At 32.9% G+C, this 17,747-nt stretch overlaps 3 protein-coding genes across 3 annotated transcripts; 2 read left to right on the top strand and 1 right to left on the bottom strand.

Annotated features, from left to right (window-relative positions):
• Positions 1-2,564: 2,564 nt before the first annotated feature.
• Positions 2,565-5,021, top strand: LOC9317505 (uridine nucleosidase 1). Its single transcript, XM_021029349.1, has 9 exons — positions 2,565-2,928; positions 3,241-3,356; positions 3,448-3,507; positions 3,639-3,821; positions 3,895-3,999; positions 4,084-4,180; positions 4,290-4,397; positions 4,476-4,611; positions 4,697-5,021. Exons 1-9 carry the CDS (start codon positions 2,832-2,834, stop codon positions 4,803-4,805), a joined length of 1,011 nt encoding a protein of 336 aa, XP_020885008.1. The 5' UTR covers positions 2,565-2,831; the 3' UTR covers positions 4,806-5,021.
• A 6,268-nt stretch (positions 5,022-11,289) lies between these two features.
• On the top strand, positions 11,290-12,801 carry LOC9315668 (protein LITTLE ZIPPER 4). Its single transcript, XM_021027526.1, has 2 exons — positions 11,290-11,523; positions 12,193-12,801. Exon 2 carries the CDS (start codon positions 12,210-12,212, stop codon positions 12,423-12,425), a length of 216 nt encoding a protein of 71 aa, XP_020883185.1. The 5' UTR covers positions 11,290-11,523; positions 12,193-12,209; the 3' UTR covers positions 12,426-12,801.
• Positions 12,802-15,425: 2,624 nt separating this feature from the next.
• LOC9317504 (CAAX prenyl protease 2) lies at positions 15,426-17,689 on the bottom strand. Its single transcript, XM_021027523.1, has 8 exons — positions 17,291-17,689; positions 16,900-16,959; positions 16,603-16,809; positions 16,320-16,431; positions 16,156-16,227; positions 16,007-16,069; positions 15,840-15,917; positions 15,426-15,759 (listed from the first exon to the last, which is right to left on the bottom strand). Exons 1-8 carry the CDS (start codon positions 17,498-17,500, stop codon positions 15,626-15,628), a joined length of 936 nt encoding a protein of 311 aa, XP_020883182.1. The 5' UTR covers positions 17,501-17,689; the 3' UTR covers positions 15,426-15,625.
• Positions 17,690-17,747: the final 58 nt, after the last annotated feature.

Genomic DNA, 17,747 nt, shown 5'->3' with positions numbered 1-17,747 from the left:
TTATAATTATTTATATTATGCAGTCTTTTTTATGATTGGCTGAACTTTTAAAAAATAGATCTTTTTAATCAGCGTGTTTTTAGCTAAAACATCTTATATTTTGAAACGGAAGAAGTATATATTATTGTTGATACCATGTTGCATTTATCCATATCTTTGTCAATCTGACTAGTTTCTTTATCACTAAGATCAATCATAATTAATGGTTTATAAATCTAAGTCTTCATGTGATTTTTTTCTAATAGAAGTTGTAGAAAATTACTTCTTTACAACTAGACTCTATACATTTTTTGAATTAGGCTAAGATACATGTACATAGAAAAGAAGAAAGTGTTTTTTTCTTTTTTTCTTTTTGAGAATGTAATTGTAAGGTAATATGGTAGACAATGACGATTGACAACGCAAGTGTTGCATATATAAGATCCACTGCCATGATCCATCTGATCTAATATTTTTTTTTTTTTTTTTTTTGAAAACCCATCTGATCTAATATCTATCTAGTCAAGTTACATCAATTAAAGTCTAGTAATGTTCCAGAACAATATAAATAGTAAATCGTTTATATGTTTAATCAGTTTAGTAAAATTAGTAGAATATAGAGAGATAATGGAGAAGGTTGGGCTATAACAATTGGCATAATCCCATTTTCGGCCGCCAAGATTCTCGTCCGTCCCATGTTCCCACTTAACTTTCAAAATTTGTCCATTTATGATATCTTTTGACATGGACCCTCATTATTGGTTTTATGTCGGCTGGAATTTCATTTGTGTTTTATTATTATTTCAGAAGTAGCTAGTGTTTAATTTATCTAATTAAGTAATTATCTTTACATGTGTTCGGGCAGATTTTCATCTTTCCGACTGTAAGGTGCAAGCTCAATATCAACATGGCACGAGCATTTGTTGTTGATTTGGCTATTGCGTGGCTAAACATATATATGGATATTAGTCGTCTATAAATGTATGAACCTGATATAAGTTAAACATGTGATTTACATATTAATGCGACAACATTTTGAGAAAGAGGATGCATCATTATATTGAAGGAAGCAATTACAATTCATTATCCATGTTATGATGAGCATTCCTATCGTTTTGTAAGATACCATTGTCGATTCCAAGTATGTAGCCACCAAACATATTATTTTTGAATATGAATGGCGATTTTGGATATGTTCATGAAATATATCTTTTGTGATATATGGCATTAAGATGAAATGGACCCATGCATGATTCTTTTGCATACATATTTCATTTCATCTTCTTTTCTTTTTTTCCAAGGTTATAAATTTTTAATAATACTCACTCTGTTCCTAAAAGATTGATGTTATAGATTTGGTTGTTTGTTCCACAAAGATTGATTTTCTAGCAATTTATTTTATTTTTATTGACTTATAATAAGTAAATTGTAAACTTCAAGATATAATGATTATAAATCATTAATTGTCTTATTAAATTCTTAATATGTGTGAAAATTCTAAAACATCAAACAATTAGGAACACAAGGAGTATTTCTTTTATCATTCTTCCTTATGTCACAAATGTGAACTTACTTTGAGAAAACAAAAATATTTGAAGGTATTATGTTCATGTACGTGTCCATGTACAATGCATGCTATATCCATGGTTTGATTATACCACAAGTTTTTGTTGGTTTTTTCTGCGGTTGTCAGGTTGGGCATGCCACAAATATTGGTGCTTTCAGAGTCGAGATACCATTAAGACTTCTCTTTAGGAAAGTCTATGTAACCATTATTGGGTTTGTAGCCTTTATTCTATAGGAACTACTTATCACCACCCTTGTGTCTATGTTCAATGATTTTACGTAAGCACAAAGAGTAGATAGACTATTTTTGACACGATATAATTATAGAGACGAAATCAAAGGAATATTTCAAAATTAATATCAAATACCACCATCAACAAAACAAATCTAAAAATATGTGTAATATCAAGTAAAAAAAGTAGACTACTGTAGTATATGTATATAAATACTTTCATAACTTTGAATAAGTTTCTAATAAAGCAAAATCTAGGTCACATCAATATAAGCGTAAACGTGATTGCGTCAAGAGAAGGAAAGGAAGAGAAGCTTAAATTGTTAGTACTATTTTTCATTTCAGGCCCAAGATACTTTGGGCTTTTTATGTTACGTAAATAAAATTTTCGTTTTCAATATATAAAGTGGGTAATGCGTGAACGAAATAAACGTCTAGTCAAAATGCGTCGTTGGTGACATATACAAATCCACACTTGCTCTAGTTGGCATGTGACATAATTGGTTCTTTCCTCCCAATTTCCCAATCTAATAATAATATTACTATTTTTTAACATTTTCTAAGTTTCTAACCAAACCACCGTCCTAATCCCACGAAAGTTACATTTTAATCAAGAAAAAACATCTGAAATCCTATTTTAAAATTCTACTAATGAATTCATTATTTGCTAATAATTCTATTTGAAAAAGGGTTTATCGTGAAAGATAGATAACTTAAAAATGTGGCTTAAAATAAGGTTAGATTATTTTTAACAAAAAATAAAATTAGGATATTCTTGAATTTATATCCATCTGTCATCGCAAAAAGAAATAAGAAAATTGTGGCTGGACGACTCAGCAATTCGTCGTCTTCTTTGAATAAATATTCCATAATCCACTTCGATTCTGCTTTTTATATAAAGTTGAGAGCTTTCTGAGGTATATTTTTCTCGTTAAAGATTCTGAAAAAAGCTTAGACCTTTCTCATCTGATACGTATCTATAAATCTGGAAAAGAGCTGAGAGTTTCAAGGGGTTTTAAATTCGTTTCCTGGGTTTTTAATTTCTTGAGCTGAGATGGAGAATTGTAATGGTGGAATCTCAAACGGTGACGTTTTGGGTATCTCTTCGACGAAGCGTGAGAAGCTCATTATCGATACAGACCCAGGAATCGGTGAGCTTCTCTCTTCTTCCCCTGTTTTTGATTAGATGATTACGTCTCTTAGTAAATGGATCTTGATGCTTTAGTATCAGGCAGAGTAGGATTTAACCTCAGAAAGCTTCCAACTTTGTTTGATTCGAATGGTGATTTCTTGAATCTGTTTGGTCATGTGTGCTCATTTGCTTGTAAAGTTAAGATCTTTAAGCTCCAATGCTTGCTTAATAGAAAGATTCAGGGGAAATTGTTCTTTTTAGTATGTTGACTTTTGCAAATGAGTTGGGTTATGAAACAATAGGATCAGTTCTAACATTAGTGTGTGATTAGATGATAGCATGGCGATAATGATGGCGTTTCAAACACCGGAGCTGGAGATTTTAGGACTGACTACTGTGTTTGGTAATGTTTCTACACAAGATGCTACTCGCAACGCTTTACTCTTGGTATGTACAATGCATTAGTTACTCAGTCACTAGAACTTTTTTGGAATGTGTCTGTGATCTCTTTCTCTTTGTTCATTTTGCAAAAGAATAGTGTGAGATTGCTGGCTTCCCTGATGTTCCCGTCGCAGAAGGAAGTTCTGAACCTTTAAAGGTGCCATCTTTCTCTCCTCTCATAAGGATTTAACTTAGTTTATGCCGTGGAGATTTTTCAGATCTTTGGTATGAGACAAAGTCAAACCCTTGTGACTTTAGTTCGACTTCTGGCTTTGTGTGTTGATACAGGGTGGAATTCCGCGCGTTGCTGATTTTGTGCATGGTAAAAATGGCCTAGGAGATGTCTCTCTTCCCCCTCCGAGTAGAAAGAAATGTGAGAAAAGTGCAGCTGAGTTTCTAGATGAGAAGGTCTCAGAATATCCAGGTGAAGTGACCATTCTCGCCCTCGGACCTCTAACCAACCTGGCATTAGTAAGAATCATGAATCCCTCCTTTGTCTTAAAATTCGTTTTGTGTATTGAACATAACGGTATTTTCGTTTTAGGCCATCAAACGCGATAGTTCATTTGCGAGTAAGGTGAAGAAAATTGTTATTCTTGGTGGAGCTTTCTTTTCTTTGGGAAATGTCAATCCTGCAGCTGAGGCTAATGTAACCCCCCTTGTAACCTCTTATTAGTCTTCTGTTAATGGAAAAATGCCAGTTTCATTTTGTCGGTCTCTGCTCTATACGCAGATATATGGTGACCCGGAAGCAGCTGATGTCGTGTTCACATCTGGAGCGGATATCACTGTTGTTGGTATAAACATCACAACCCAACTTAAACTATCAGGTGAAGAAGCTTCTTCCCCCAACTCCTTTAACATTCTCGATATCGCATTATAAGTTATAACCTAGGCTGCTTAAACAATGTGTCTGTTTTTTTAAAAAATTTATTTCAGATGATGACCTCTTAGAGCTGAGTAACTGCAAGGGGAAACACTCTAAATTGATAAGCGATATGTGCAAATTCTATAGAGATTGGCACGTCAAATCTGATGGTGTTTACGGTAAGCAAGAATCTGTGATCAATCAACATGCTTATAAATTGCAGTTTTGATTCAAAAGTTTGTGGTTACTGGTTTCAGGAGTGTACCTTCATGACCCAGTCAGCTTTGTGGCTGTAGTACGTCCTGATCTATTCACATATAAGAAAGGCGTTGTTCGGGTAGAAACTCAAGGAATATGCGTTGGCCACACTCTTATGGATCAAGGCCTCAAGAGGTTTATAACTTTGTTTTCCACCAAAAATTAACAATCTTTGAATCTCTAGACCTTTCTCTAAAGAGCGGTTTTGATCGGATTACAGATGGAACGGAAGCAATCCGTGGGTGGGATATTCACCGATATCGGTTGCATGGACGGTGGACGTAGAAGGAGTGTTGGAATATGTCAAAGCGAAGCTGATGAAGCCATAAAAGATGAGTTTCAGTCACAGAACACGTTAGAACGTGAATATTCATTTGAAATGGCATCATCACATTCATCTATTCTGGTTCTAACTGGAATCTCAATTTCATCTCTGTATTTTATCTCAACAAGATCATATTACAAATTATGACATTTCTCTGATCAATGCATATCGAACTATGTAATTGCAATGCAATGATCGGAAAAGTAAGGTTGTTTGACAAGTAGGAGAGATGGAAATGGGGGTAGGGAAACAGGTGGGTCACGTAATGTATGATCACAGCCAATGATAACAAGTAACGAGCAATCATAGAAAATTCGTTAAAGTCGTTCACGTGACCGTCATTACTCTCGACCAATCATGTTTCATCTCCACACGGGTAAGAGACTTAACACCATCCCCACCAAAGAAGATCTACTTTGATCTGCTAAACAGACGCCAAACTATCAAAATACAAATCAAAAGTTTGGTTTTAAAACGTTTGGCTCCACCTTCAGGGTTCCAATAATGATAATGCGTTAAACAAACGGAATGCATTTGGTTAATGCAAAACGGATGAAACATACAAAAAGTTGTATAAAATAGATAAAATTATAAGTTTGTCTTTTTAGAATTGTATATCAAGAATTAGACCATAAATAATTTTATTTGAATGTCATATAAAATCACATTTATGTAGAAATGGCAATGAAGACAATATCTAAAGTTTAAATATATTTTTCATATTTTTAGAAAATTATGATGAGAAAAAGGATAGAGTGGGCAACATATGAAAGAGGGTAGACTAAGGAGGAGAGGATTAAATGAAGATGGTTATAACACAAGTTGGGCTCACTATGCATAATTGTATCTACAGGGCATAATGGTGGATGATGTTGATCATCATCATCATGAATGAAGTCGGGGACTAGTACTCATGAGTACTTGTTCTACCTCTTTTTATTTTAACCTTTACTATTAACTAAGAAATAGTTGAATCATTTATTACATCCAAACTATATACAGTAAATGTGTATGCATGATATATCAAGGGGGACTCTCTGTCTATAATCCAATTTTATAGTTTATATATAAATTAGAAAATGTTAAGGATCTCATATGGGAAGTGAGATGAGAAGTAGAGTAACTATTCGATTATGAATTTTGAAAAGTGAATTTATTCACGAAAAAAACTCTATACAAAAGAACATTTTCATCTCTAAAACTAGTTCGTTAATTGGCATAATATAAACATTGCAATTGTATTGTATCACTGGTGTAATATAAAATGTCAAATTAAATAATTTTGTTATTGTTGGCTTTTTACTCAATAACTTCTCTTTTTTCTTTGTCGTCCATGACTCAATAACTTCCTTAAATCATGAGGTCAGATTTTTTCTTGTTCTTTTTTACCCCTTTAAGTAAAATGGATAATTGCACTAGTTAGAAAAAGGAGAAAAGAGAAAGAGAATAAAGGGCTTTGTATAATTAGAGAGGTTTGGTCATCATTGGATGCTACAGAAGAAGGTGTTTATTATGAGACTGGCAGCTACTCCTACTTCTAATTCGTGATTACCTAAGACCCATTTTGTCTCCCTTCTCTTAGCTTTTCATTTATTATTACTCAAGTACTATACTCTATATTTTGAATTTCTCAATTCAAGTTAGTTAATCAGATTATGTAACATATTTGTATAAAAAACTACTCGCTCTGTTCCTAATAGTTTGATGTTTTGGAGTTTTCACACATATTAAGAACTCAATCATTATTTAATAATTTTCATATTTTTAATAATTATCACCAATAGTAGTATAAGAAAGTTAATGATTTATAATCATTACATCTTGAAGTTTACAATTTATTAATATAACTCAACAAAAATAAAATAAAAATACTAGAAAATCAATCTTTGTGGAACAAACAACTAATGCTAGAACATCAATATTTTAGAAACAGAGGGAGTAGTACTTAAGAGGCAAATGATATGAGGTTAAAGGTTCTATTCACTTCAGAACAGAAGGTTGCAAAGTTCTCAGTTTTAGAGCCACTAGACTTCTTTCTATTTGGTTTTAAATATTTGAGCCTTCAAAATTAGTCTCATTTGTTTGTTTTCAGATTTATAACCTTTCAACAGTCCCCACATTTGATGGTGGACTACGTTTTTGTTTCGCGGTTAGTTTGATAATTCGGAACACCGGTAACAGTTATCGATTGAACATGTACATTACTACCAAAAAAATTCTATTATTTTTGTCCTCACTGATAAGATACATGAAAATCACTTGCAAGAAACTTTCCATTACAAAATAACTATGTTAAACACGTTTAGTTATATTTTTTTCTCTTTTGATAAAGATTATCAAGTTAGTTTATAAGCAACTCTTACAAAGTGATCGGATGCACATTGTTGATAAGAATTGGTTAAATCGATTTTCTTATATTCTTGCATTCATTACCTACTAGTTTCCAAACTTGATTATATTTCATGCAAAATATTTTTTTTTTTTTGAATATCTGGAAGTTCAACGTTGGTTTATGTAATTTTATTACATCGCGTAAAATATTATTCGAAAACCATGATCTTTACTTTAACGAGTGGAAAAAAAAAAACTTTACTTTTATAAGTGTTCTACAATCTCGCATGGATTTAACTCTAACATCCCTTGTATGCCATTGACCGTCTCCTTCCATCGAACCACACTTTTCTCGGCCCCTTTCTAGATTCGTGTGGTGGGTTCCGTTTTTGTGTTAAAAGATTGTTTATATAACTACTCTAAAACTTTGGTCATGTATGTTTATAACTACATTTTTGTTTTATTTTCTCTCGGTATATATAATCACTTCTAAGTAAATCATTCTTGATAAAATTAGTTATTACAGATTAAACACGTACTGTGAAGCTTTTCAGGAAATACTTTCAAAAATTCAGGTTCATTTCAGTGAAAATCAATGTTCATATACATTTTGAGTTTGATATGACGTTCACTACAAAAGATTATGACAAATCCATGAAAGATTATAAATCCACATAATATGGAAATAAAGATGGATTTGTTACACCTTATGGTTTATACATGTATATATTAATATAAAGTAGCGCATGTGCATAAAGATACAATTTTGCACGATAGTGTAACACCCAGAGAGCAAAGGTAACACGATGCTTCCTCTTTATTTCTTTCTTTAACTCAATTTATATAACTTTTTCTGCCTTTTCTGAAATTAAATATAATTAACAAAAAATTGTGTAGACAAAACAAAACAAAGTGGAACCCCAAAATGCAGGGCGAAAGCGCAATGCTTGAATAATAAAATCTGAAGGATACATAACAAAAACTTTTTGATAATTTAAGAATAAATTTTAAAACTTAGATATCTTATTTGGTCAAAAAACAAAAAAAAGATATCTTATTTGGTTGGGCATTTGTTTAATAAAACTGAGCCATTGTCCCGAATTTGAGTTTTATCTAAGGGTAATAATTTATGCCTTCGCAAATGTTAGTGAATCTTGATCAGAACTATAGTTTTTAGGTTATTAACTAAACAAAAATATATATATTAAAAACTGCATGCACAAAAAATCTTGATCGGAACTATTTTGTACCATGCAGAATATATTAAAAATTGCATGGCAAGTTCCACAACGCCATGCAAAAACATTAAACATGAGCATGACATGATTTATTTAACCAAAGTGAGCGTAGCTATAGTTACAAGGACTACAATTTCTACAAATTCCTGAAACAATTGCTTAGATGGTGTAACAAGTTTAGAAACTTCATTAAGGTAATGATTATATATAACAAATTAACAATGTGTGACTGTATGAGTGAAAAAAGATAGTAAAGTCGTATAACCATAATATATAAAGACACAGACTATAACCAGGAAAAACAAATTAAATCGTTTGACCAAAAAAAAAAATCAGGAATACAAATCGCATAAATATATATCAAATTAAATTTTGAAACAAATTATGTAAGCATCACATATGAAACTATAGAAAGTGCATAGATGGATTCTCATCATTAATTTGTATTTATATTTTTCATATGTGTGGTATGTCTCACCTGCAAAAAGAGCCCTCTCTTAATTAATATACTTCAGACCTATGTATATCATTAGTGCTCCACCCCACAAAATCTTTATTAAATATTCGTTGTGTGTTTTTTAAATGAGAAGATGTTATGATAATGTTTCCATGCAATGCAAATGGACGCACTTTAGCTTATGGAGACCCAAAACATAAAAAGAAATAAAGTTCTAAAGGGACGAAATGATGACAAATTACAATGATTAAAAGTTGGAAATAGTTTCATACTCACACGATTTAACATACTATAGACCATAAATTTTGATGTCCTACACATACAACAAATAAATATTAAATTTATATATGTGACTATGTGAGTACTTATTTTTATCACTATTTATCAAAACTATAGTGATTGTTGAATCCGTTTTTTTTTTTTTTGGTAAAGCATTAATACCAACCTTTTATATGTCACATTACAATCATCCGACCGAATTGTTAAGGTGACTTGTAAAAGAGAAAGGAAATAGAAGAAACATTTTAAAGGACAAAAGATAGTTTTAAGGCTAATCATAATTGTTCACATCCGGAAGAAACTGAAAGTTAAAAAAACAAATGAAGAGAACCAAACCATTTTGGGGGCAAAGATGTCATTTCAAATTCCCCTAACAATAAGATAGATGACTCACACAAACACCTCCCTACTTATTAATTATCATTGCCTTTGATGTAAGCAAGTAGTGCAACCACTATTTATTTTTGCTTCCATTTTTTATTTATTTATAGTTCCATTTCAAGACAAACATAATAATTATGAGTTCGAACTAATGTTTTGAATTTTAAAGCCATTGAATGTTTAGCACAAAAGGCAAAAGAGGAAAATATATAACACAATCACCGTTCACAAAACATGCATTATTACGATTTATCCCGTGAATAAAATAATAAACGCCAAAAAACCTCACAAGATTTGGTAAAGAAAAAGTAATTATAACGTGAAAGTGCAATAATTTGTATTATTATGCACCAAACAAAGTCCACGAGGGACGAATGATATATGGTTAATGAAAATTAACGAAAGTGCCCGAAAAATAAAAACAATCCTCCACCTTGTAAACTATGATGTTTCACGCTGTGGCATACTCATAACCCATGGAGAGTTTTTTAATTTTCCTTTAGGTTTTTTTGGGGTCCCAAAACTTTCCTCTTCATAATTTCTCTCTTTAATTTTCCTTTTAATTATTTCGATCTTTATCTAAATAAGGGATGATGAAAGGAAAAGAAATAAAGGGCCATGAAGAAAATCGGACACGAACACCTTCTAAAATCTGTTATTATTATGGCTGATGATGAGTATTGTTGACTAAACCAATATTGACCAAACCGGGAAATGAAAGGAGTAAAAGAGAGCAATGAAAATGGTCCAAATTGAAAACTTGAGAAATTGAATAATGAATCATGATGGTTCGAACCAATCCCCAACCATCATTGCGAATCTTTGGGGGACGACGGCCTATTACCCTTCCCCTTCATCATCATTTTCACTCAGTAACTCGTTTCACCCTCTTCTTTAATTACTTTTTTACCCCCTCCCTCACTACAAAATTACCCCCTCCCTATATGAGTACTAATCCAACAAGCCGGTCTACGTATTAAATTTTGGATGTAGTGTAGGGAGAACCCTTTTTTAGTGTTTTACAAACATTACGACTTTTATTTGTGAACTGTTGTCTTAGTTTTTTTTTCCCAACAAAACACGCGTTTACGGATTTAAACTCGGTCAGTAATACAACGACGACACTAGTATAAACTATTATGTTATTAATATATCCACGTATATATTAGACCGTACATAATATTGGAGTTGTAAGCAGTGCCGGCTCACAATATGGGGCGGGCGGTGCGACGGCCAGAGGCCCAATCCCGTGTTCTAATAATTAAGGGGTCCATTTTAAAATTTTTTTTTACAAAAGTATTAAAAATATAGATTACAACATAAAAAAAAAATTTTATAAGGGCCCAAAAAAAATTATTTACTGTTTTTAACTCAAAAACACTAAAAAAAAAATTCTAAGAGCCCAAAATTTTTTTTGCCCTTGGGCCCATCAAAATATTGAGCCGGCATTGGTTGTAAGATTTGGCTCTACTTGTTTGAAATATTGTGATGACATCTATAAACTTGTTGGTCTCATACGATAACGTGAATAATCATTTGGCGGGTCGGGAATGAACATGAGGGAAAGAGAGAACGGCTAATATAATATCTCATACCAAACCAAAATGTGAAGAGGACCTTTAAAATACAAAAATAACCCTATAGAGAAATTTCGAAAGAGAAGAAGTTTTCCCTCTAATTTTCTTCTTTATCTTTCCTCTCTTCTTTCGATCATCATTTACATGACGCAACACAAATCTTTTTTTTTTCTTTCCCTCACATATCATTATTATTAGTATTATTTAAAAAAAGAGAAGAAAATATTGAGCTGTGAAATCGGCCGCCATCTAAGCATAAACACAACACAAAGCATGATTGTTGTGTCAGGAGAGAGAAGCATGTCCCCTTTACACACTCTCTCTCTAGCTTTTGGGATTCTATATAAGAGACACTATCTTCACTTTGTTCTCTTTGTCCCTCTACCTTCCATACACACAAACCTCTCTCCCTTACCACTTCATTTCGATTCTAACAAGTCTCGTCTTCCCTAATTAAAGGTAAATCTTTCTCTCACTCCCTCTATACATATGTCTCTCCTCACGTACAAGCAACGTGAATATCATTTACCATAACAACAACCCAACTTTAAATTGTTGAAAAAACTTAAAGCTTTATATATCCTTTTCTTTCATACAAAGGCAACCGAATAAACCTTATTTGTTTGCTTTTTCATTTTCTTTTCTGTTTCAAAAACTCTTTTTTTTTTTTTTTTTTTTTTTTTTTCTCATTTGTTCTGTTTTTTTTGCTCGTACCGGCTCTGTTTTGGTGTTTTGTTTTTTGTATTTTGCGTTTTGAAAATTCCATCATTATACTTACTCCATCATCATTACTTTATTTTTGTTTTCATTTTTGTGGTGGCTTTATCTTTTTTATCCTCACAAACAAAAAGAGCATGATTGTTCCTCCGTTTGATCATTGAGTTTTTCTTTAAAAAAAAATTGACATTTTTGGTAGAAAACGAAATAAATGCGGTCATGATTTTTGCTTAATGTAATTCCAAATTAAACGTGTGAAGCTGCACAACCCATGTGGTGTTGCAATGATTTAACCGCAACTATAATCATAACATAGAGAGCTTTAATAAATCTCCATTCTTCTTCTACTTCTTCTTCTATTTTATTTGTCTTTTAACATAATTTAACTTCTTCTTTTTCTTTAAGGAACAGAACCAGGTTTTGTCGAGATGGAGAGGCTAAACTCGAAGCTGTACCTGCAAAACTGTTATATAATAAAGGAGAACGAGAGGTTGAGGAAGAAAGCTCAGATTCTGAATCAAGAGAATCAACAACTTCTCTTCGAACTCAAACAAAAGCTCTCCAAAACCAAGAACTCTAATGGATCAAATCAAGGAAACAACAACAATCTCTCTTCATCAAGCTCTGCTTCTGGACAATCCTGATCGAACAACAAAACGCTTTAGGACAAGATTTGGATTTGCTTAATTAGAGAACCCATCATTTTTATTTTCTTTTATTGGTGTAATGTAAGAAAAAATAGTTAAGAAGTGGTTAGTGTTAGTATTATTATTTATTAATTATGGAGTAGTTTTTTATTTTTGTTGGGTTCTTCTAATTAATTTACTACAAAAAGGACAGAAGCATTGTGTGCTCTCTGGCCTATCTTCTGAGGGATATTTTACTTTTGTTTCCATTTATATGTTAATTAGATTTTCTATTTTGCCTTTTCATGTGGGGTTTGGTTGTTTAGGACATGGTGGATTCTGGGACTACATTGTACCTTCTGCTCTTCTCTTAAACAACCAGTATCTTTATATTTTTATATTCCCTTTTATTATTGGGTTCTACATTTTCTTTCATTTTTATAAATTTGCATGGTCTTGAGATAACAAATTGTTAAGGGTAACATTAAGATTGGAAAATGTGACATTGATTTTAGTATTATTCAGTTATGTTAGTTACGAGTTTTATAACCTAAACCAAATTTATTTCAAAGATGTAATTATATATATAAAAATTAAATATTATAAAGCGGTTGGTTTCTTGTAGTTACCGAAATTTTAAATATGGATAAAGTAGCGATAAGGTCCATAAGGATATCAGAAGATACGAGAAAATGATTAGGAGAACATATGTACTTACTAGTTACTACCAAATTTTAATCACGTGATCAAAGTTATATCCTATTGACTGTATTTATTAGATCATGTGCATATTAAAATGTCAATTATTGTCTCCTTTACAAAAAAAATTGTTTCTTAATGAAATTTTGTGGTGTACTCTACCATGATAAATTTAAAATTTAAGAGAAGATAAATAAATATTTTGAATTTACTCAGATATTTAAAATAGCAGATAGATAAAAGTAAATAAATTTTAACATTAGTGAAAAATTTATATGATTTTGTTGAAAATTTGTGTATTAGTTTTTTGTTTTTGACTTAGTTCAAAACTTCAAATACCAGCAATATTATGCCCTATATTATAAAAGCTCAACATACAACAATAAAATAAAAAATGATTTATGAATAGAACATAATAGTATTGGTCTTCCACTTTTTAAAATAATCCAAATAAATAACAATAGTGAATCTCGGGAAAACGGTCTATTTCTCCACGAGAACTATCACATCATAACAGATAGAGCCCAAAGTATGACCTCGGTCTATGTATCTCTAAAACTAAAGTTCTATACCTATTTCCCCCTGAAATATAAGTTCTATATCTAAATCTCTCCGAATTATTAGTTCGAGATCTATTAACCCACAATCATGGGTTTCGTCGGTTTACTATTTACTTAACCGATTATAAAATAAACTAAACCCAATTAAACCAGAAAAAACCAGATTTTTCTAATATCTTTCTCTCTTTCTCTTCAATCACTGTTAAATACTCAAAGACAGCAATTTTAACATATAAATTCGAAGATTATATACATTCACATTGATTTTGTTCAAAAAAAAAAAAAAATTCATTCACATTGATTTTGTTCAAACAAAAGTTCACGTAGTTCTCATATGAACTTGAGATTTATTGAAACCCAATAGTCATCTATCCATATAAACAAATCTGATGCATTCTTCAATCAATTTCAATTCTTTACCATCTAATCTCTCGTTTCTGGTCTGAAATAATTAAGGTGCCGTTTCAATAGAATTTATCAAGGAATTCGATTTATTAGCAAAATAATAGACGAACCCTACACGGAATGAAACTGTAGTTTCTCCCCCGAAGAGAAGGCTTAACTTTTCATAAAAGCACAACTATAAGCAAATGAAAACCCAAAACTGGAAACGAGAGATATCGATCCGAATTTGATAAAACGAGAGATTCAGATTTCATGGGTATTAACGTCTTCTTGTTTCTCACACTCATTGACTCTTCATAAGAAAATTGCAATCCTAGAAAGAAGATCGGCCATGGCTGAGAAGAAGAGCAAGAGGAAGAAGTTTGAGGAATTGGGTCTTCTCCGCCATTGTTACTATTGTGAAGCTTCTCAACTTCTCTCTCCTCTATTATCAATGAAGACAAATGACTTTTGTTTTTCTCTTTAATTAATTAATTACTCTCAGATATCGTAATTAGTCTCCCAAATTGACATTAGAGAAATAAATTAGAAAAATCTGGTTTTTTTCTGGTTTAATTGGGTTTACTTTTTTTACTAATCGGTTAAGTAAATAGTAAACCGACAAAACCCAGGATTGTGGGTTAATAGATCTCAAACTATTAATTCGGGTAGATTTATATATAGAACTTATATTTCAGGGGGAAATAGGTATAGAACTTTAGTTTTAGAGATATATAGACCGAAGTCATACTTTGGGCTCTATCTGTTATGATGCAATAGTTCTCGTGGGGAAATATACCGTTTTCTCGTGAATCTCACTAGATAGTAGTGTATAGTTTGGGTAAAATACATTCCGGTTCAACAAACTCTATTATATGCATAATAATGAACCGCAATGTGAGTACAGATAATTTATTGACCATAAATCCAAGCTTCAAATTTCGTAGGAATATGGCATAGTAATCAAGTGTTGGTGAGAAAATAAATTACTGAGAGACCTACGAATCCTAGAAACATAATTTTCGTAACTCCTAAGTGAAAATCATCATCATAAACTCAGACTTCGGAAGTCAACTTTGAAATATACTCCAGAAAATTATCCGTTTGATGATTACCCCCAAAATCTCTTTGGAAGATCATGCAAGACATCATCTTCTGAATCCTCTGATGTAAGATTATGGACCTATGTTCAATTTCTAATCATTGTTTCTCTATTTTAAAAAATAAATTAAATGAATTTTGGCATGTTGACATTGGACAATATAGTTTAGGTTAGACTTGGCGATGTAGATCATCCTTCTTCCTGTCCCCCCTAGGATAGCAAGTGAATCATTAGGGATTAATACCCGAAAAATGGGACAATTAGCCACACTAATTTTGAGACTTGAACCCTTTTTTTTTTTTTTTTGATTGTTTTTGTCTATTACAGAAATCAATATATTTACAAGGTAAAAACTAGACAAACTATCAAGAAACATTAGCTTGCAGTAAAAGACCATAATTTAAATACTGTGTCCAAATGAATTCTGAGATATGGTCAGTGGAAATTTGGAAAACATAAACTTGGACATGTGGTCAATTCCACAAGCAATAGCCAAGCCAACACGGACAATCGTTGGTTCTATCGCTGTACATGAGAGGCTTTGTTAAAGGAAAGAGAAGCGAGACGAACCCAACCACACCGCCTAAGAACGCTGCACTCACCAAACCTGAGAGAAGAACCATGACCATCTTTAGCTTATTCTTCTGCATTCGCATTTCTTAAACAACCTTACAATTTATGTCTTACCTTTTCCTTGGGCGTATAGCACAGGCAACCCCATGTAGTTGCAGAATATATGAGCAAACAAAGGAGCAGCAAGATGTCCTGTATATATCACGCAGTGCAGAGACAGCATCATCAAGGCCAACGTTAGAAGGTCGTTACATGTAATTTATATAATGCGAGGAATGTACCGGTTCTGATGAAGAGGAACGATGCATATGCACCAAAAATGACTGTGTAGCCAAGCTGAAGACCTGATCAACGGATAAGTGAAGTTCAGGAATGATTAACAAACAATATTATCATGATTATGGATGGCAACGGTTAAAGTGGGACATACCAACAATCAGTGAAGCCCGGAGATAGCTGCGGTTATGCCTGATGTACATCTCTCTAAAATGGCTCAAGTGAGCTATACAGAATATATAAAAGTCAGACAAATCCAGTAATTTTCTTTTCACTCGAGTTGTAAACTGTTATTCACAGAGAGACAAAGAAACAAACCCAAGCTAAAGAGAACTGGGCAGAGAAAGATGGCAGTGTAAATCCTAAATCCAGCACACAGAAGCAAAGGTATCATACAAGCTCGGAAAACAAGCTCCTCAGTTACTGGTGCCTGCAATTACAAGAAACGCCAGCTCTAACAGATTATAATTTGTTCGATTTAGCAGTTACTTATACACCAAACTAATGCATATAGCCCTCAGATAATTAACAAGCAATGTCTTATTCAATTTCAATAAAGAATTGACAGATAAGCTCAAAGAGATGGCAAACAGATGATTACCACGATAAAATTGCGCCAAACGGAAACATTAGAAGCACCTGTCAGTACCGAAGCAGGAATTGTTTGGAAAAAGCTTCTGATGTAATCAAAGGAACTACATCCTCCACCATTTTCCTTCAATGATTCCAGGAGCAATAACAACTTCAAGACCAAAGAGCCGGCATAAACGAGCGAGGTCAATAGAAGAGGACACACCACTCCTTGCCACTGTTCCATATCACAAAAGATAACCTTTTTAAGATGAACAGTGGTACAATAAGCTACGAGTAAACACATTGAGATAAATAACTAACTTACCAGATGATCTGTCCTTATACCATAAACTCCAAGTATAACAGAGGCCTCCCAGCTTTTTATCTAACGTAAGCAAAAAGGAAGACAAGTTTCAGATATTCTTGTAACAAGCGTTGCATTGTACGTTGTACCAAACACAGGATAGTCATGAATCTTTGATTCTAAATGACAAATCGTGTGAACCTACAACAACTAGTAAAAGCTAATTCAACTCTCAACAAAGTTACAAATACATCAAAGTTCTTTGAGTTTCATTAATTGATATCATTCAATATATTAAACTTGACGCCGAAGAATATCTACCAAATGCATCTAGATTATGGATCCAATTTGGTTACAGATCAACGAAGAATTAACTTCAAATCGAGAAATGGTGGGACTCAGAGAAGCTTACCGGAAGTATAAAAGCTGTGAAGACAAGAGATGCTACAGTACAAATGGCCGCGCAGATGAATCGCCGAATCATAAATTCGGTGTAAGAAGAAGCCGACGGGAGACGGAGAATCACGGTGGGAGCGTAAAGGATCAATACGTAGAATAGTGCCATTGCGACGCAGGCAGCCACCGCCAACGACATCGAGATACTCTCGCCATCGATGGCCATAATCTTTGAGGGAGCTCGCGGAAGCTCCGGCGAAGAAATCTACCGGCTAATAAGTGTCGAAGTCACCGCTGGTTGAATCTTAGTCCGGCGGTCTTCTAATTTTCGACCAATTACATCGTGCCACGTTTTCAATCAAACTCGATGGCTACTGGGCCGAGGAGACCCATTGGGCCAATTCCGTTATAAAAGAGGGTATAACAGTAATATCAATAGAAGATATACGTCACCATGCCATTCCGAAGAAGCC

The sequence above is a fragment of the Arabidopsis lyrata genome, assembly GCF_000004255.2.
Source record: "Arabidopsis lyrata subsp. lyrata unplaced genomic scaffold ARALYscaffold_4, whole genome shotgun sequence".
Classification (NCBI taxonomy): Eukaryota; Viridiplantae; Streptophyta; class Magnoliopsida; order Brassicales; family Brassicaceae; genus Arabidopsis; species Arabidopsis lyrata.
This window is presented reverse-complemented; position numbering and strand designations above follow the sequence as displayed.

Excerpts from the sequence above, each read along its gene's own strand:
- LOC9317505 (XM_021029349.1), top strand. The coding sequence starts at position 2,832 with ATGGAGAATTGTAATGGTGGAATCTCAAACGGTGACGTTTTGGGTATC. Across the intron at positions 3,357-3,447 it reads CTCGCAACGCTTTACTCTTG|TGTGAGATTGCTGGCTTCCC; the intron begins GTATGTACAATG and ends GCAAAAGAATAG. Across the intron at positions 4,181-4,289 it reads AACCCAACTTAAACTATCAG|ATGATGACCTCTTAGAGCTG; the intron begins GTGAAGAAGCTT and ends AATTTATTTCAG.
- LOC9315668 (XM_021027526.1), top strand. The coding sequence starts at position 12,210 with ATGGAGAGGCTAAACTCGAAGCTGTACCTGCAAAACTGTTATATAATA.
- LOC9317504 (XM_021027523.1), bottom strand. The coding sequence starts at position 17,500 with ATGGCCATCGATGGCGAGAGTATCTCGATGTCGTTGGCGGTGGCTGCC. Across the intron at positions 16,810-16,899 it reads GTATAAGGACAGATCATCTG|TGGCAAGGAGTGGTGTGTCC; the intron begins GTAAGTTAGTTA and ends GATATGGAACAG. Across the intron at positions 16,228-16,319 it reads CCCAGTTCTCTTTAGCTTGG|CTCACTTGAGCCATTTTAGA; the intron begins GTTTGTTTCTTT and ends TATTCTGTATAG.